Source organism: Miniopterus natalensis, chromosome 17, assembly GCF_054644295.1.
Source record: "Miniopterus natalensis isolate mMinNat1 chromosome 17, mMinNat1.hap1, whole genome shotgun sequence".
NCBI lineage: Eukaryota > Metazoa > Chordata > Mammalia > Chiroptera > Miniopteridae > Miniopterus > Miniopterus natalensis.
Window position 1 is genome coordinate 45,004,428 of NC_142097.1, and position 19,319 is coordinate 45,023,746.

A 19,319-nucleotide genomic window follows, 5' to 3' on the forward strand; every position below is an offset into this window, starting at 1 on the left:
CCTGGGACCACCTGGCTGTCTGCGAGGCAGGGGCTCTGGCCCATCACGGCACTGCTCCCTGCCCCCTCCCCTGGCACTGGATTACACTGTCGCCCTGGAGCGCCCAGCGGGCCCTGGCTCCGGGCCTTTGCCCTGCCCCTGCCTGCCGGCGGCTTCCCTCTCCCTATGACATGCCCAGGCGCCTGCTGCCCACCTCAGCTGAGAGCTCCTTTCCCCACCCCCACGTGAGCTGGGAGCCCCTTGGGGACGGGACTTTATCTCTGGGGCCACTGCTCTTGCCCCGTGTGCCTCAGCCCTGGTGATCACGCGGCAGGTGGTCCAGGAGCTGAGGTCCAGCTTGCGCTGGGGGCTTGGCTGTGCGTTTCCTCCCTGGGGTCCCCGCATGCTGTAGGGCCCGGTGGGTGCCCCGGACTGACGCTCCTGCCAAACTCAGGGCGGGTAGATGGAGGCAGGAGCCAGGTAGCGGGTTTTCTAGAGCCAGGTCCCGCTGCCCTTCTGGGTGTCTGTTGTGCTGGTCACACTGGTCACACTGGTTGAGGGGCACTAGCAGCAGGGGACAGAAGGGCATTGCCTGGGCCGTGGCCTGGGCTGGGAGGGGAGGGCACCTGGCCTCTGTTCAGGGGCCTCGGGCTTCCCTTCCGCGCCTTTCCTCAGCCTCAGGAACGATGGGGCGCAGGTGGTAACAACGGCCCTGAAGACAGGACGTGGCCAAGACGGGGTGTCTTTGACGGGGTGTCTCTCCCGCCTGGCTGGTGGGGTTGGCTGTCGGCAGTCGGTGCAGATTCCCCGGGAGAAGGCGCTTGGCTCCGGTTGTGTGTGCCTGTGTTTATGCCTTGTAATTAAAACATCTATTTGGCCTTTGAGTGGAAATCTAATTTCTTCAGTCTAAGATCTAAGAATTGCTGATATTGGCACCGAGACGTCAGTCCACGGCGCACAGCTCTGGAGCCGGCGGGTTACTCATAGCGGGCACGTGCGGGTCGGCCGTGGGGTGCTAATCAGAGCTGCTGTTCGGTAATTGGCGTGTTGAGCGAGGACTTTGGTGGGGAGGACACCGGGCGCTGAGAGTCAGCGTGTGGCCGGCGGGAGGGCCTCGCTCGGCTGACTCAGCCCTGCCAGACGACCCGGCATCTGAGCAGCCACGCGTCTGGGCTCCACTGTGTGCCACGCATGGCCCACGGCCCGCACGGCCCCACGGCCTGCTGAGGGGGCCGCAGAGCCCGCCGCCGCGGGTTCTGTTCCTGTCCCCATTGTACAGATGCGAAAGGCTGTTTGCTCAAGGGCGTTCAAGGGCACAGGTGGGCTTGGGCAACTGGCTGTGGCCTCCCCGAGGCGATGTGCGTCCTGCATTCGTCCCCATGGCTGGTCCCCGGCCACTGACACGCTCTCTCCTCTCTCCCAGACCATCATGGAGCAGTTCAACCCCAGCCTGCGGAACTTCATCGCCATGGGAAAGAACTACGAGAAGGCCCTGGCAGGTGAGGCGCGGGGCCGGCGCGGGGGCCGGTCTCACCTCCTCCCGGCTGGGCCTCATTTTCCTTGTGCACACGGGGTGGGAATCGGAAGTGTCAGGACGGTGCAGGCTGGCAGCTGCTTCCTTTTTTAGGGCCGTCTGTGGGGCACTTCTCAGCCCAGGCTCTTCCCTGTCGAGTGCGTGGCGTCCTGGCCAAGGCTTCGGCCTGCCTTTCCCTGGTCTATGTGCCTGCTCTGTGGTGTGAACCGCAGCTTTCCCTCCCGGTCCTTCCCGTCCCCACCTGGACCCCCGGCTCCCCAGGGGCCTGAGCAGAATCACAGGCTTCCTCCCTCCACCTGTTTCCCTGGACCGTCCCCACCATCACCTCCGCTGCCCTCGGCCTCCTGGTGCCAGACCTGTGCCAAGTTCAGCCTGTTTCCACTGGTTTTGAGGAGCCCCCACCTCTGGGCTGCAGAACACGCTGTGTGAACCTGATTAAAAACCACCAAATAAAATCTGATAAGTGCCCAGTTACAAGCCCCTAACTGGGTTCTGTAGAATGGACTGGAGTTTGTAATTATCCGCTGGCAACGGGCCCCGGGGCCCTGGGCCGGCCCCTCCTCAGCTGAAGGGCACAGCCTGGGTCTCCACGGGCCCCCAGGAGGAAGTCGCCCCAGGCAGCAGATGCCGGGCACGAATTCAGCAGCCCCCAGCTTTCTGGATCCAGTGAGAAGCCAGGTCCACGTGTGACCCCCTGCCCACCCCCCACGGGCAGTGGTGGCTTCAGCTTTGAACAGCACGACTCACTTCCAGCCATGAGTCTGCTCCCAGACCAGGGACAGATGGGGGACAGAGCTCTCTCTCCCAGGTTGGCCAGGACCCTTGGTTAGCTGGCTCTCGACCGGCCGGGTTCCAGGCTTCTCTGAGTCTTTGTCTCACGAGGGGCACTCAGTCCCCCCAACCCCATCGCCTGGTTCCCTTGCTGGGAGTGGCTCCTGCACTAGGACTCGGTGGCTCTACACCTGAACGCACCTGTGTTCTCAGGTGGGGCGAGACCAGAGGAGCATCAGCCCCAGGCCCAGGGTCAGGTCCAGCCCGGACTGGAGCCTGTCTCATCCCGGGGACGGCTGGCTGCGCCCCGCGGGCCACAGGTCTGCTGACCCCAGAGGAAACTAACCTCCCCCCTCCTCTCCAGGTGTCACCTACGCTGCCAAAGGCTATTTCGACGCGCTCGTGAAGATGGGAGAGCTGGCCAGCGAGAGCCAGGGCTCCAAAGAACTCGGTAAGACCCCCTGACGGCGCCAGGTGTGCCCGGCAGGTCTGGAGGCTGGTCTGTCTTGGAGGTGGGGTCAGCTTTTTCTTGTCAAATGAGGAGAGATTTTCTAAAACGACGGTACCCTCCGAGCTGGCGAGGGCTGGGAGGAGCACGCCCTCCGGAAGGGTCACCGGGCAGGTGGCTTGTCCCTGAGGCGCCCTGCCCGCGGTGGGGGGCGGCGCAGATTCACGGTGCAGGTTCAGGGCAAACGTGAGTGGCTGTAGAGGCGGCTGTGAAATGCGTTGGGCTCAGGTGGCGTTTCTGGCATAAACATGAGCAACGGACGGGCTGGCGGGGCCCACGGCTGCAACAGGTCCCCGCGGGCCTGCAAACCCCGTGAGACATGGTGGAGAGACCTCGGGCGGGAACGGGGGCTCCCGGGGTGGGTTGTTTTCTTTACACTTATTTTTCGTGTTTTGCAAATATCCTGCGATGAGCTCATGTGATCCAGGTGATCAAGGTGCACAGCGTGAAACGTGGGAAGTCATGGGCTCCGCTGAGTTGCCGGGTCTGGGGGCAGCTTCCGTCTCACCCGTGGTGGCTTCTGGCTGGGCCCTCGGGTGGGGACAAAAGAGGACTGTCAGCCAGAGGGTCAGCTCCCGTCCGGCTACCACTGCCCCTGGCGCTTCTCACCCGTCCTGCACCAGGAGTCGGGTCTGTGTCCTGTGGGGTTTGCAGTGGCCCCGGCCGCTCCCTTGTTTGGGGACATGGAGGCCCAGTGCCGTTGCCAGCAGGCCTGCCAGTGTGTCCTGTGACCACAGATACACGGTGGGACCTGCCTGGGCTGGAGGTGGGGTCAGAGCAGGAGGCAGAGGGAGTGGCCGGGGCCAGACTCCTCCTGCGGGGGGGGGGGGCTCTGCGCTCAGGGATGGGGGGCCTTCCTCCGGGCTCGGGGAGGTCCTGCTGCTCTCTGGCTCTCGCCCCTCATGGATGCAGAGCTGCCCCAGCCTGGCAGCCCCCCGAGTGCATGGAGGGGCCTAGGGGCTGGTGGCCAGGCCTTCAGGCTCAGCCTGGGGGTGGAGGGGACATTTGGTGGACGCAGGTCTGGGCTGCTTTGTGGTAAACGGGGCCGTGGGCCAGCTGGCTCCAGACTCAGAGGCCGCATGTGGTCCCCACCCCGCGCTCCTGGGCCTCCCGCCTGCAGCCTTGGTCTGGGCCCTGGGGGCGGGGAGCCGGGTGTGGGTGTGAGTCCGTGTGCTCGCACACAGCCCCTGCCGTCTGTGTCGGGCACTTGTTGGGGTTGATTCCATGTGGCTGAGGGAGACGTGTGCTGGAGCCCTGGGCCTGCCACCTCCCTGGGGTCACCCGCACAGAAGGGCCAGGCCTGCCCTGGGGAAGACGGGGTCCCGTGTAGCCCGCAGTCCCGCCGCCGTGAGGCTCCAGAGCTTCCTGCTGACAGAGACCCCTGGGGTCGCTGCTACCACAGGCCCAGCGGGCAGGATGTCGGCTTGTGGCTGGTGCCACACCGGGGGGGCAGCGGGGGGGCGTGGGGGGAGACGCCCGTCGCTGCCCTGGCCTCGCGTTTCTGAGGCCCCTCCTGTCGTGCGTGTCGGTGCTTCACTCCTTTTCATGGCTGGACGCTCCCCGTGTGGACCGTGCGTTACTTACTGACCGACGCCGGAGGCCACTTCCTACAGGCGGCCTGAGCACCCGCGGGCTCTGGTGCCGTGTTGGGGGAGGGGTTCCCGGAGCCAGCTCCCCGCAGACACCCCGGGACGGTTAAGTCTGGAGCAACCAGAAGTTACACGGGGGCTTCTGACGCGGGGGGCAGCGCCCATGTGAACCCCACGGGGCTCACGGGTCCACTGTCCAGTGTGTAGGTGACGGCCGGGGTCCTGGCCCAGCTGAGAGGCCCACCCGGCAGGCTGATCGCTGTGCTCGCAGCGTCCCTGTGGGCCGTCGTGGGCGCCTCGTCTGACGGGGACAGTGTGACCAGCCTGACGCATTCGTGTGCGCAGACGCCATGGTGGCGAACGGCTGCATCGCCCCGGAGTTCCTGGGCCCCGAGAAACCCCTCCTGCCGCCGCCCCTCTGTGCCCCGCTCCAGGCCGCCACCCGTGTGCTTTCTGAGCAGGGATTAGGACGGAGGTGGAGCTGAACCTCCCTGCAGGCGGCCCCTCTGTCACTCCCACCGTCCTGATTTGTCTCCCGTGGAGCCGTTCCCCTCCTGCGGCCCGGGGCTGCTCCGTCCTGGTCATTTTCTCCTCTGCAGACCCCACCCCAGGGCGGAGCTAGAGGGGCCACGTCCCTGCTGTCTAGGGTGAGGAGGGCCCTCAGGAGTGGCCGGGGTGGCTCCCGGGGAGGGGAGCTCCACCCGGGGCTCGGAGGCGACGCTCGCTGACCGACTCGGCCTCGAGAGGCTCGTCCGCCCTCCCCCGAAGACGTCCTGCCTGGGCCCCTCCGGGTGTGGCCGAGGGGTCAGGGGCCTTGGCCGCCCCTCGCTGACCCTCAGTGTCCTGTCCTGACCCCTCCCCTTCCCCGGTCCTTCCGGTGTTTTCTGTCCCGCTCCTTAGAGCGGCTCCTGCCGGCTCCCTGGGCTCCCCGCCCGCTTCCTGCTGGGCCCGGTGCTCCTGCACGCTGGCCGGCCGGCCGTGTACCGTCGGGGGCCCGCGTCTGGCAGTGGAGCGACTCCAGCGCGCAGTTCCCCGCGGTTTTCAAAGCCGCCCTGCGAGCTGCGAGCTGCGAGCAGCCGGCGGCCCCGCGTCTGTCTCCTGTGGAGCAGCGAGTGCCGCTCGGCCTTTGGTCCCTCGGCCTGCGCGCCGCACAGAGGCCGCCTCTCATCTTCTCGGGGATGTTCCTCCCGCAGCGGGCGGGCTCCCCCGCTCACTTTCATGTGCAGGCTGCGTAGCCGGAGTGCGCGCCGCCTGAGTCCCGAGCTCTGGAATCTCCCGCAGCCGTGCTAGGCCCCCGCCGGCAGCCGGCAGCCCCCGAGGTGCCCCGGCCGCCTGCCCCGCAGCCGCCGGCTCGTCCAAGCCCCTTCCTCTCGCCGCCCGCACTCCGCTGGTCAGCCCGGGCCCAGGCCCCAGGCCAGTCCCTGCCGTAGGCAGACCGTCCCTGCCTGGCGGCCAAGGAGGGGCTGATGGTCGGGGAGGGTGCCCCAGGCCGGCCTGCCTGTCCGGGCACCAGCAGGGCTTGTGTTCCTGAGCCCACAGGCCAGGGATGGGCCCAGGCTGTGCGGCCGGCGAGGGCCCGGCCTGGAGGCCGCAGGGCAGAGGGCCGCGGGCAGGCGGATGGCCTCACCCGGCCAGTCCTTCTGTCCACCGGCGGTCTGGTGGGAGCACAGCACGGAGCCAAGGATGTTTCCCGAATGTCCCGAGGTGGGCTCGGGTCCGGCGTGGGGGTCCCTTTCTCTGCCCCGGGGGAGGGCAGAGTCTCCTGGCTGCAGAGTCTCCTCAGCTGGTGTTGGCATCCATCCCCGGCCTGGGCCTGCTCAGCAGTGGCCGTGTCCCCTGCGGGCTGTCCCACTGTTGTGAGCTTTAAGCTTTGGGGCATTTTCATTCAGGCAGAAGCAGACAGAACAGTGTAAAGAACTCAGGGTGTCCGTTACCCACCGGGCTCTGAGCTGGTCACGGGTCTTCTCCCACCTGTGCCCATCACTGTTCCCCCCAGTGTCCCCAACGTCACCGGCTTCTCCCGCTCCAGCCCCCGTCGGCTTGCACGGGGTGGGGCACTAGGGGCTGAGAGCACACGTCCCCCACCCAGGGTCCACTGCACTCAAGAATGGCCTGGCCCAGGGTCCCCCTCTGTGTTGTGCTTGCTGACTTCTCCCAGGATTAGCTTCCGGGGTACCCTCTCCAGGGGGTGCTGGCTCCAGAGGTGCCAGCCATGGACACCACTCTAGTCCCTTGCGTAGGGGAGGGACACTGCACTGTCCCTGTGCCCCCAGGGTGCTGCACACCTGAGCCCACCCCACCTGCAGCCCGGCCCCGAGCTCTCCTCCCCCGTGACTGTGCAGAGCCAGCTGGGCCTGAGCCTGTGGGAGTGGGAGGCGGAGGCCCGAGTCCCAAGGCACCTGGGCTCCTGGCACACGGTGCCAACGTGGGCAGGTGTGCAGGAGACTCGGGCGCTCTGTGCTGGAATCAGGCGTGCAGGAGGCGGGTCACGTTGCCCGCCCCTTGGCCCTCCCTGGGTTTGCAGAGGCTGAGGTTACACAGCCTTCTGGAATGTTCTGCACTCTTCAGGAAGGCGGCATTGTCGGTGCTGTGACCAGGGCACAGCCTCCCCTGAACCCTTTGTCTCATCCATGCGGGTCGAAGTCTGCCCTGGCCGGAGCTTCTGCCCGGAGCCTGCCCCTGGTGTCGTCCGTCTGTGCGGCTGGGGCCGGCGGCCGTGGTGTTCGGTCCACCCCGTCTCCCCGGCCCTGTTGTGTTCTCTGCCTTTGAAGAGGCCGCCTGTTTGTGACCCGGGCATGTGCGTGCTTGCTGGGTGCTGGCACCCTGCACCCGTGAGAGCGGCGGGGCTCTGTTGGGCTCGGCCTCGGGGCGGGTGCTCGCTGGCGGGAGGCTGCTCCCCTGAGCCTGAAACCGGGCTGGGCTTGGCCACTGAGTCACTGGATTGAGGTGTGGCCTGAACACCCCCTGGCAGTTGGCTGCCGTCCACCTGGTTCCCCAAGTGAGGAAGGGAGGCCAGCGTTCCCAGGCGGCCTCAGAGATTCGCCCTGTGGGACTGGGGCCTTCCTCTCGTCCCTGCAGCCACCAGCCGACCCTCCCAGAGGCGCAGGGAGCCCGTCCCCGTGTCGCTGAAACACAGGACTGCAGACAGGGACCCCCTGCTGCCTGACCCCGGGGCCTGTGGGACCGTTGCTGGAGCCTCCTTTAGGCTGCAGGGGCCCTGAGGTGGCGCCACCCGCTGCTTGCTTGGTCGAGCGGCCCACCTGCCCGCCCTGAGCCGGGCAGAGCCGTCCAGCCCCCGTCTGGCCGGGACAACGGTCTGTGATGTGCAGCTGGACCCCTGCAGGTGGAGCCGTGTTGATTTCACCCCCGGGCGGCCTGACTCGGCCTCCGCCTCGCCCAACCCCCAGGTCACGTTGGGGCCACGGGCCCTGGCGGCAGACGGCGTCCCCGTGGCGGACCTGGAGCAGGACTTCTTGCCTGCAACCTGCCTTTACCTTCCCTCCCCAGCCAATAAAGCCACGCCTGTCCCCGATGTCCCCCCCCAGCATAGGACAGGGAGGAGGGGTGCCCCTGAGACAACCACCAGAAGTGGTCTCCAAAACCTCAAGGAGAGAGGCCATGCTGTTCTGCCTTCCTCGGCCTGTCCATCTGTCGGGGCCTGACCCAGGCAGGGTTTTGTGGAGGCTCTGTCCTCGTGCTTAGCTCGGTGTGGGCACTAAGTAGGCTGCAGCCAGCCGGGGGGGGCAGTGGGGACACCTTCACCCTTCCTGGGCTGCATTCACTTGGCCCAGTGGCAGCGAGGAGCTGGGCGCAGGGAGGGGCAGGGGGCTGGGTGTCCCGGGTAGGGGTGCCCCTCTCAGTCCTCCCGCATGCCCGCCCTGCCCAGCACTCTGTGTGCCGGATCAAGCCTGTGTCCCGGGGGATTAATACACATCCTAATTGGATCCGCCGTGTTCTCGCAGGGGCCCTGGTGGTATCAGGAGTGAAGGCTCAGCGTGTGTGCAGGTCCCTGGGCGTCCGGGGCCTGCTGGGGGCAGGAATGTTGGTGGGGACGGCGGTGCATGGCTGGGCCTCGTCCCGAGGACAAGCTGGTGACGGCAGGGCCACTCCCTGAGACCGGGGTTCCTGCCTGGGGGGAGGCGAGGGGCTGTCAGCCCTGGGTCCAAGCCGGGGCTGCGTGAGGGCTGCGAGGACCCGGCCCGGGGCCTCTGCCCTCGGCTCGTTCGGCTCTGAGAGGGAAGGTGGGACGGTCCCGTCCTGCACGTAGCAGGAGGCGGAGGAGGCCCTTTGAAGCCACCCCAGCCCCGCCCTGCGACTGCGCAGGCCTGAGCGCCAGTGGGTCTCGAGGACCACGACCCAGGGGCAGGGGCGGCCTGAGGCGATGCCGAGATCCCAGCAGACGCCCAGGTGCAGCCGACGCGGGTCCAGGGCCTGAGCTGGGGCAGGTGGGGTGGAGGTTCCTCGGGAAGGGCCAGGGAAGGCAGCCGGTCTGGACGGACGGGGAGGGGCCCCGCTTGCGGCCAGCCGTTCCCCCCCTCGGTCCCGAAGCCCCCGGCCACCAGGCCCTGACTGTTGACTCAACGTGGGCGCAGAGGGGCCTCCCCGGCCTGTTCTGAGGGGATTGCTGTCGGGTGTCGTCACCGTGGCAACACAGCCATCGGTTTTTCTCTGGGTCCCCCTCTCCCATTTTTCACCTTTTTGTAGGTGGGAAAAGACCCCTGCTTGCTTCTCCCAGGAAGGAGCTGGTGGCTCCGAGGCCAGCGGGGAGGACGGGGCTGGGAGCAGACCCCGGGCAGGCCTCCCGCCCCTGCGGCCCGGCTGCCTGTCTCCCTGTAACGAGAGCTCTGAATCCCTGCCTTGTTCAGGTCCATGCTGATTAGCTCTCCGAGGTGCCTTTTCCACTCGGGAAGTCTCCGGAATAATTGAGCATTTGGACGTTTGCTTCAGAAGGTTCCGGAAGGTGACATGCGCACCCAGCCAAGTCTGGCAGCCACCCCTCGGCTCAGAGCCCTCTGCCGCCAGCAGGGAGCAGGGGCCCCGGCTGCCCCTGGGGAGAGGTGCCCGAGTGGGGCTTGGTGCCCTTGGTGGTCACCGGGGACCAAAAGGAACACCGTGGCCACTCAGCAGGGATGGTGGGTCCCCCCGAAAATGTTGATTCTACTTGTTTCAGGGGCTTAGGAAGCAGCGCTCAGGTAACAGGATGCTGGGTCGTCAGAGAAGAGAGACGAACCGGGGTGAGACCCGGGGTGCCCTGCGTGCACAGGCCACTGTGTGGTTGGCATGAGGGGCTCAGCGGCCCTCGCCGAGTGTCAGGAACGCTGCGCCGGGAAGGCCCAGGGTCCTTGCACTTCCGTCAGTGGGCTGGGCACAGACTGGGGGCTGTGCCGTGACCCCCGCTACTGCATTTCAGGTGGATTGACGAAAAAGTGTGTGCTCGCCGACACGCGTACGTACGTCTCAGAAAAGCAGCAGGGCACACGTGGCAACAGGAGGGCGCCCAGGCGGTGCCCGTGGCCTTGGCGGGGCAGTGCCCCCCGCTGGAAGGCTGTGCTGGGAGCAGACCGCGCTCTGCCTCCTCTGAGCCCCAGAGAAGGGCGCAGGTGACTCAGCCCTTTGATCACCTGGAGCCTTTGATGGGAACCTCGGGGTGTGGCTGCCACAGGCCTCAGACCCACCCCAAAGCCTCTGCGCCAGCGTTCGGCCCTGGGGCCCCGCCTGGTGTCTTGTCCAGTTCACGTGGGAGGCGGGTCTGCACCAGGCTAAGGCCCGGAGAGGCAGAGAGAAGGGCCTCTGATCACCTCCCTCCACCCCCCGCCCGCTTCTGACCTCTGTCCAGGCCTCCAGGCCCACGGACGGGCCACAGTCCTTCCTGATCCTGCCAGTCCCACGGCTCTTTTTTTTTTCCCAATTCCAATCCTAGGGTTATTCACCACAATCCTTTTACTCTATGCAACAAAGTATAAACACGCTATCTGAAGTGCTACAAAGTTACAAAAAGCCACAAAACGGAGAATTTATAGTCTTGACTGTAGAATAAAAGCCAGAAAAGCAATGGACACGTTGTCACGGTGACCCCAAAGGGGGGCAGGGTTTGCCATGAATGACCCTGCAGGGCGAGCGCTCGGCTTGCTCACCAGTTTCAGAGAAGGGAGTGTGGGTGCGTGTGCGGAGCGAGTGTGAAAACAGCCCAGGGCAGTAACTCGCATGGGACGTTCGACCCTAAGGTCTGCGGACTCAGCGGGGAGCAGAGCCGGGCGGGGGGAGCAGCAGCTGGGAAAACCTGAAAACACGTCTTGCGAAGACTGTGCCCGTGGAGTGCAGGGTCAGGGTGAGGTAAAACACTCCTAAGGTGAGCAGGTTATCGCTTCAGCAGGACAGTAAACGTGCCCACCGCGTGCTGGAACGTCGCTCAGCCTCGGGAGGGCGGGAGACCGGCCGTGGCCACCACGTGTGCACGACCGTCGAAACCTGCTCAGGAAGGAGCTGACCCCCAGGCCACGCAGCGGGGATTCCACTTACGTGAGGGCCCGGACCGGGGAAGCCCGCAGGCAGGCGGCAGTCACTGGTTGCCAGGGCCTCGGGAGCACCGGCTCTTTTTGGAACATTCTGGAGTCGGGTGGGGGTGGCTGCTCGCACTGTGAGTGCTCTCGAGGGGCACACCCGGGCCTGGGCTCCAGCAGCTCCAGCGTCTGTGCCCACTGCAAGGCTGGCCAGGCCCGCCTGCCCGTTGCCCAGGGCTGGGCCCCCACTGCAGGGGACAAGGGCTCCAGCCAGCCTCCCAAGGTCACCTGACCTCTGCTGCTGCAGCCCCACGTCACAGTTGTTTGCAACAAAGGTGGTGGTAGCCACACAAGACAGCCCGTGTCCAGCAGACATTCTGTGCACATTGCACTCACCACAGCGCGCTGTGCCGGGGGAAGACGGCCCGCCCCTCGTGGCCTGTGTGTGTGTGTGTGTGTGTGTGTGTGTGTGTGTGCGCGCATCTGGGCGTGGACACGCCTGTGTGCCTGTGTGTGCATGTGTGTGTGCATGTGCCTGTGTGTGTGTGTGCATGTGCCTGTGTGTATGTGCCTGTGTGTGTGCCTGTGTGTGTGTATGTGCCTGTGTGTGTGCCTGTGTGTATGTGCCTGTGTGTGTGCCTGTGTGTATGTGCCTGTGTGTGTGTGTATGTGCCTGTGTGTGTATGTGCCTGTGTGTGTGCCTGTGTGTGTGTATGTGCCTGTGTGTGTGTGTGCCTGTGTGTGTGTATGTGCCTGTGTGTGTGCCTGTGTGTATGTGCCTATGTGTGTGTGTATGTACCTGTGTGTGTGTATGTGCCTGTGTGTGTGCCTGTGTGTATGTGCCTGTGTGTGTGTGTATGTGCCTGTGTGTGTGTGTATGTGCCTGTGTGTGTGTATGTGCCTGTGTGTGTGCGTGTGCCTGTGTATGTGCGTGTGCATGTGCCTGTGTGTATGTGCCTGTGTGTGTGTGTATGTGCCTGTGTGTGTGCATGTGCCTGTGTGTGTGCGTGTGCCTGTGTATGTGCGTGTGCATGTGCCTGTGTGTATGTGCCTGTGTGTGTGTATGTGCCTGTGTGTGTGTATGTGCCTGTGTGTGTATGTGCCTGTGTGTGTGTATGTGCCTGTGTGTGTGCGTGTGCCTGTGTATGTGCGTGTGCCTGTGTGTATGTGCCTGTGTGTGTATGTGCCTGTGTGTGTGTGCCTGTGTGTGTGTATGTGCCTGTGTGTGCCTGTGTGTATGTGCCTGTGTGTGTGTATGTGCCTGTGTGTGTATATGTGCCTGTGTGTGTGTGTATGTGCCTGTGTGTGTGTATGTGCCTGTGCCTGTGTGTATGTGCCTGTGTGTGTGCATGTGCCTGTGTGTATGTGCCTGTGTGTGTATGTGCCTGTGTGTGTGTGCCTGTGTGTGTGTATGTGCCTGTGTGTGTGCCTGTGTGTATGTGCCTGTGTGTGTGTATGTGCCTGTGTGTGTGCCTATGTGTATGTGCCTGTGTGTGTGTGTATGTGCCTGTGTGTGTGCCTGTGTGTATGTGCCTGTGTGTGTGTGTATGTGCCTGTGTGTGTGTGTGCCTGTGTGTGTGCGTGTGTGTGCGCCTGTGTGTGTGTGTATGTGCCTGTGTGTGTGCCTGTGTGTATGTGCCTGTGTGTGTGCGTGTGCCTGTGTGTGTGCGTGTGCCTGTGTGCGTGTGTGTGCGCCTGTGTGTGTGTGTGCGCGTGTGTGTGTGTGCGCGCGCCTGTGTGTGTGTGTGCGCCTGTGTGTGTGTGTGTGTGTGCCTATGTGTGTGCATGTGCCTGTGTGTGTGTGTATGTGCCTGTGTGTGTGTGTGCCTGTGTGTGTGCGCCTGTGTGTGTATGTGTATGTGCCTATGTGTGTGCATGTGCCTGTGTGTGTGTGTATGGCTGCCCCGGCCTCTGCTTTTCCGTTAGGGGAGGGCGTTGCCACGTGGATTGAGTTTCACTCCCAACCTGAAAATGAAAGGCCATGTTTGAGGTTCCCGAGGGCCCCCGGGCTGAGAGTGTGCCGGGGGGTGACTCACCGCTGACCTGGCCGCTGGACTCGCAGGGTAAACACTGGGTGGGGTGGGGGCCGAGGCCGCCCGTCTGTCGGAGCCTCCTGGCTCTGAGCCCCTGGTGCAGCCACTCTGGGAGGCTGCGCCCGAGCTGCTGTTTTAAAACTGGCTTTCTGAGTTTAGGACTCAGCTGTGCTGTGGGCCCGAGGGTGGGGCTCCGGCTGGTTGGGGTACTGCCGTGTGCCTGAGCGTGTCCACGGTGCCCGTGTAGTGGCCTCGGGTACTCCGTTGGCATCGGGAACTCTCTCTCTCAAGGGTTTGCTACTCACGATTCTTGACTTTTTCTAACGTTCTGAACTAGTAGTGAACGTGTAATCCTGGGGCCTGTGTGGCTGCTGGCGTGCACCCTGCCCGGTGGGGCCTTGGCTGGACCGCATGTGACCGTCACCGCCGCTTGCTTTGCGTCTTAGTTACGGATTTGTTATCCCTCACAAGGGTCATGGGGTCACAGGGCGGGCGGGTGTGTGAGGGCTCTGCCCTGGGGCCACGTGGCACCGCCAACCCCTGGCCTCAGTGTAACCAAGTCCCAGAGCCTGCAGCCCCGAGGGCCGGGAGGGGGACCCAGAGCCGAGTCTCAGGAACACAGACGGGGCTCCAGGCGGTTTCCTGATCCCGGAGCCTCAGCGGTCACCCTGGGAAGTTTACAGGCTCTGAAAAGCAGGGAGAGGCAGGGGCCCGGTGCTATCCTTCCGGGCTCTTGGTCTGACCCGAGTGCCTGGGTTTCCTGCGTGCCCAGTTCTCTCAGCAGCTTGGAGCAGCGGCACAGTTACGCCCTGGGCAGTGCCCAGGAGCCTCAGCCCCCCGGGGGGTGCTGACAGGGCGGGGGGGCTGAGGAGAGCGCTCTGGGGTCCCCTCCCCGCTGGGCCTGTACCAGGCAGGGCAAGGTGGTGGCAGCCTGGTCTCGTCTTCCGGGCTGTCCTGGGCCACACCCACATCTGTTTGTCCCAGTGGCTTCCTTTCCGCCAAGGACTGGAACTGGCCTCCTTCGTGTCTCCTCCGGCCCATGTCTGTACTCGGCCGGCTCCCTGACACCTTGAGTCACAGGGTCAGGATGGGGCGGGTCAGGGACCAGCCAGGGTGGAGTGGGGGTGGGGTCGGGGACAGGAGAAGCGAATGAGGCTGGGTCTTCTCCTGCTGGGGCTGGTCAGCCTTGGCTCGGCCCCTCAGCAGGTGGTGGACCACACGTGGTTACAGTTCCGTCCTGGCTGCAGGAAACCAGGGCAGAGCCGGGGTCTAGTCCCAGCTGCCAGGTGACGGTCTGAGGTCCCTGGAAGCTCTCTCGTCCCTTCCTCTCCTTCAACTGAAATCTGTGCAGCCAGACTTTCAGGAACGTGGCCCAGTGGTGTCGAGAGCGAGAGTAACTCAGGCCCCGACAGTGGGTGGGGGGCCTGGACGGCTGCAGCCACTCTTGGGGGACCTCTGACAGCCCAGGGCCTCCAGGAGGCAGAGCCGTTGGCCTGCAGGGTGGGTGCCTGTCCCACTGTTCAGGGGGCAGCTGGTGGGCTCAGGGCTGTGCCAATGAGCAGAGATCCTTCTACAGGCCGCTGGTCATGGTCGGTGCTCCAGGTACCCACGGCCATCAGGGCGAACACAGTGTCAGCAGCCAGTGGAAGGGCCAGATGACTAGGAGAAGCTGGACCTCCCAGAACCCAGCCGTGCTTCAGAGAGGGGACGTGACCCCTCTTCGGAGGCATGGGGTCATCTCTGGGGTGGGGTGTGGTCTTGGAGAGGACATTGCCATCCCATTAGGGCTTCCTGCAGGGTCCCAGGAGCGTGGCCTCGTTGGGGGCTGGAGATGTTCCTTGTGGCTGCCTCCAAAAAGACCCTGTGGGTCACGTGATCCCAGGGGCCAGGCCAAGAGCAGGGGAGGGACATCCTGGTGTGGGCAGCACTCAGAGACAGGACACGCCAGGGAGTGGCTGCCCTCGAGGAACATCTCAAGGTGGGCATCTGGCTGTGTCCACAGCACATGCTGTGCCTGCCAGAGAAAATGGTCCTCAGCAAATATTTGCAGCTCAAACGAATGCGGCCAAGACCGTGTTCCAGCCCCCCCGACCACAGCCGTTTGGGGGGGGCGGGTCCTCCACACCCACACTCCCTCACGTCCAGGCTGGAAGTAGCCTCCAGGTGACCACTGCACCTTTGTGCGGACACCTTCCCGCAAATGTGGGAGAGCGTGCCAGCGTCCTGAGAGACTGGCTGGTGCCCTGGGTCCCCGGAGGCGCTCAGGGTGCCCATCACGAGTTGCCTGCCAGCTGGTGGCCCCTTGGGCCTGGTGCCCCACTTCTCAGCCACAGTAGGATGACAGGGACGTCGACTGAGTCCTGACCTAACCGTTTTCCTTTCCTGCCGTCCTGTGTCCAGGAGATGTTCTCTTCCAGATGGCCGAAGTCCACAGGCAGATCCAGAACCAGCTGGAAGAAATGGTGAGTCCAGCTGCCCAGCATGGCCCTGGGTCGGGGCAGACGGGCCTGCGGGAGGCCAGGGAGGTCAGACATGGGCTTCTGCTCCCTCCTCCCAGAGACTTCTGGCTCCGAGGGGCCCACCCGTCCCTGCAGGGTGGTCGGCTCCCAGATCAGCCGGGCCCCTCTCCCCCTTGAGGATGCCCCTGCTCCTTCCCCAGGGGGGTCCTGCCTCCATCTCCCCCCTTCGGGGTGCTCCCGCCCACACGTCGGGGCTGACCGACGCGTGTTCTGTCCCGGTGCAGCTGAAGTCCTTTCACAATGAGCTGCTCACACAGCTGGAGCAGAAGGTGGAGCTGGACTCCAGGTACCTGAGTGTAAGTAGCCCCGCCCACCCCTGCCTGTTGGTGTTTGTGTCCTTCCCTCCCTCTAAGAGGTTCCCGATTTCTCTGAGCCCCCATCCAGGGGTCCCCCCACCCCGACATTCCTGCCCGTTCAGACAGAACCAGTCCTGCGGGTGACCCGCGTGCCCGGCTCCCCTGAACCCGCCTCCGGGCTGCTTTTAGTGAGAAAGGGGCAGGATGTCGCTCTCCGTGGAGCCCACCCAGGCTCCCTGTCCCGCGGTGGCTCCACCGCGCCCCTCATGCCCACCCACTTCCGGAGCCAGGCTCTGCTGGCGTTTGTGACGCGAGTCGGGGGCTGGGAGCGCCGAGGCTTGTGTGGGCCTCTGTCCCCGAGCCGGGGGGCTCATCGGCCGCTCTGTGTCCTGTCCTGTGTGCGCCAGGCCGCGCTGAAGAAGTACCAGACGGAGCAGAGGAGCAAAGGGGACGCGCTGGACAAGTGCCAGGCCGAGCTGAAGAAGCTGCGTAAGAAGAGCCAGGGCAGCAAAAACCCCCAGAAGTACTCGGACAAGGAGCTGCAGGTAGGACCCCGCCCGTCCGCGGGCACTGGGCTCCAGCTGGAGCGACAGTGGGGCGCTCGAAAGCTCTCCACCGAAAGAGCAGAGACCCACGTGGCCTGTACCCGCCCCCTCGCGCTCCGGCCTCGGCGGTGACCCCAGACTGTTTTAATCACCGCCTGCCCGTCCGCCTGGGCCCAGGCCTCTGGGCATGCAGCCTCTCAGCTGCCCTGCCGTGCGGGGCAGATGGCACTGGAGGGCGAGGGAGGGCAGCCTGTGTCCTGTCTCAGCTTCCCGCCCAGCGTCGGGCGTTGTGCGCCAAGTGGGGCAAGGATTCAGGACAGCGGGACCCCTGATGGGCACGGCCCCATACACTTGACTCAGCACGGCCCCAGCAGGTGACACAGACCAGGCCCAGGACACCTGCTCGCTAAGGTCACGTGTAACTCCGATAAGGAGGGAAAAGAAAACAGGGCACTGGCTTGTTAGTAAAGAAAACAGGAAAACAGCTCCCGGCCGGTCAGGAATGGCAGCTTCTGGGAAGCACCCTGGGGTGGGTGTGGGTGTGACACTTGGGTGAGCCTCACCTCTCGGAGCCCCACCCTTCCTCCTGTCAGGTGGGCAAGCCTGGAGGCACACCGCACACACCTGCCCGCTGCTGACGGCGTGTGTGCACGTGTGAGCGCCTGTGTGTGCGTGTGTGTGCGTGTGTGCGTGTGCGCGTGTGCGTGCGTGCGTGCGCGTGCGTGTGTGTGTGTGTGTGTGTGCGTGTGTGTGTGTGTGCATGTGTGTGTGCGTGTGTGTGTGCGTGTGTGTGTGTGTGCGTGTGGTGCCAGGACTCTGCTGCCCACGAGAGCCTCGGGCCTCGCCCTAGGGACTGAGAGCTGGTCCTGCCTTTTTTTAAGAAATGTGTTTATTGATTTTAGAGAGATTAGGGGAGAGGCATAGATGCATCAATTGGCTGGCTCCTGCCTGCGACCTGGGCGAGTGCCCTGCCTGGGAGCTGAACCAGTGACTCCTGGTTCATGGGTCTTCGCTCAAACACTGAGCCACGCCAGCCGGGCGATCCTGCCTCTTGTGAGCATGATGTACGCGGGCCTGGCCTGCTGCTCCCCGTGTGTGGGCGTCACTGGCGGAGGGGACGGACCGGGCCTCGGCAGATGAGAATCATCCCCCCCGTGGGAGCAGCCGAGTGTTCGCGGGGGTGGGGGCAGCAGTCCCCTGTTACCCAGCGCACAGCCGCTGTCCACCTCGGCCTGCAGCCTCTACGCGTCCTGTGTGGTTCCCAGAGTTGCAGGGACCCAGTCCCGGCGCTCTGAGCCTGCCCCCCTCGTTTCCCTGCCTCCATGGTCTTGTGGGCCATCCGTGGCCCGTCCTACCTGAGGCCTTGCCACGCGGGCCGCCCTGGAGTCATTCCTCTGAGCTCCTGGGTGGGGGGTGAGTGGAGCCTGGAGACACGCGTGCTGGTTAGTCGGGAGTTTTTGTCCCACCCCTGAAGTTTTCCTTGTTGCTTCCTGAAAGCCTTGACCGGGGAACAGCACCCCCACTGCCTGGGCTCCTGGCGCCGGGGTTGCACTGGAGCTCCGTCTGAGGGCGCCCCTGGGGCTGGTTTGACGGCAGGAGAGAGGACAGGAGGCGGCTTGTGGTTCAGGTGCCCGCACACCTGTTTCTCCTCGAGGTGCTCTCTTTAGGTAGTTTCATCAAGATACGACTTGCATACCATAGTTCACTCGCTTAAAGCCCCTTTTAGAACGTCAGCAGTGACTCCCTCAGCAGCTCCCTGGCCACCGTCTGTCTCCGTGGACCCCCGTGCTGGGCATCTCCTGTGGCTGTGGTCACACGCACGCGACCTGCACCTGGCTTCTCGCACTCGGCGTAACGTGCTCAAGGTTTGCCCAGGCTGTGGGCTGGGAACGTGAGGCCCGTTATTTCAGTTACTAGCTCTGGGGGAGCAGAGGGACTGTTGAGCCCTGTGTGTGCTTTGCTCCCCGGTAGTGTGAAGCCCCCACGTGTGCTGACGGGAAAGGGCCCCAGGGCTGACTTCTGAGCTGGGGGGAGGCCCAGTGCTTGCTGGGATGCCCCTGACAGCCTGGTTGAGATGCCCAGCCACCTGGCGGCCGAGGGCCCCTGGCACCTGGGGCTGTCTCCTGTGGTTCTCAGAGCTGCAGGACACTATGAGCACCAGGTCCACTTGCTCCAGGCTCTGGGCACCACCTCCTGCGTGTGCCCTCAGTGGGTCACCAGGACCTCAGTGGTCATCCCCAAGCCTGGAGAAGAGGTGGAGAGGCAGGTGTGTCCATACATTGTCACCGAGTGGGGGGCTGGAATCCTGATGGGTTTGGGTTCCTGGGGTCGTGTCCATGAGCCGACCAGAAGGTGGGTGATGACCCCAGGAGGCAGGAGTGGCCTGAGGAGCCCCTCTGGGTGGGGCATTGGGCACAAGTGGCTTCTCTGCTGGTCTGTTGGAAACTCCTTAGTATCCTGGGGTCTCTCACATTCTTCAGGGCTTCTCCCCTGAGGCCCAGTCCCGTGCAGCTTAGGGTGCCATGCAGGCAGCTGGAGGCAGGTCCTGGACCCCGCAGTCGGCACAGGGACCCCACCTGGGGGCCCTCAAGCCACACTGAAACCCCTGCCTGGCTCGAGCTGCCTGCAGGTTCTCCTTGGTAGAGGGGGCGGTGTCCCAGATGCCTGAGCCCACACGCCTGCTTTTCTCAGGTGTGGGCGCTGCGGCCAGGAGGCTCCAGCACGTGGTGAGCGTGGGCTTGCAAAGCTCGGGAGAGGTGGGTGGTCTTTCATGAGCGCCGTTCGCTGGGATCACCTTGTGCTGCCTGGAGCCCCGGCCACCTGCTGTCCCCCAGCCTCCACTGGAGCTTAGTGAGCATGAAACTCGGGGGGGGGGGGGGCGGAACGCGGTTCATGGGTGCACGCCCAGCGCGGGCCCTGCTCTCTGCCCTCCGGGCCTCTGGACTCCCGGGCACTGCCGCCGGCTCATCCTCCTGGGCCAGTGGCCAGCCCAGCGGCCCGAGTGGCACAAAGGACAGGCTGTACCCAGGGCAGTCGCCGCTGCCC

At 64.7% G+C, this 19,319-nt stretch overlaps 1 protein-coding gene across 1 annotated transcript in view; it reads left to right on the forward strand.

The window, feature by feature from the left end:
* Positions 1 to 19,319, forward strand: part of BAIAP2 (BAR/IMD domain containing adaptor protein 2) — a 46,292-nt gene that overhangs the window by 8,817 nt on the left and 18,156 nt on the right. The window contains exons 2-6 of the mRNA XM_087826403.1: positions 1,403 to 1,478; positions 2,649 to 2,735; positions 15,315 to 15,376; positions 15,658 to 15,729; positions 16,137 to 16,274. Coding sequence (XP_087682529.1) covers positions 1,403 to 1,478; positions 2,649 to 2,735; positions 15,315 to 15,376; positions 15,658 to 15,729; positions 16,137 to 16,274 — 435 coding nt within the window. The remainder of the gene's footprint in view (positions 1 to 1,402; positions 1,479 to 2,648; positions 2,736 to 15,314; positions 15,377 to 15,657; positions 15,730 to 16,136; positions 16,275 to 19,319) is intronic.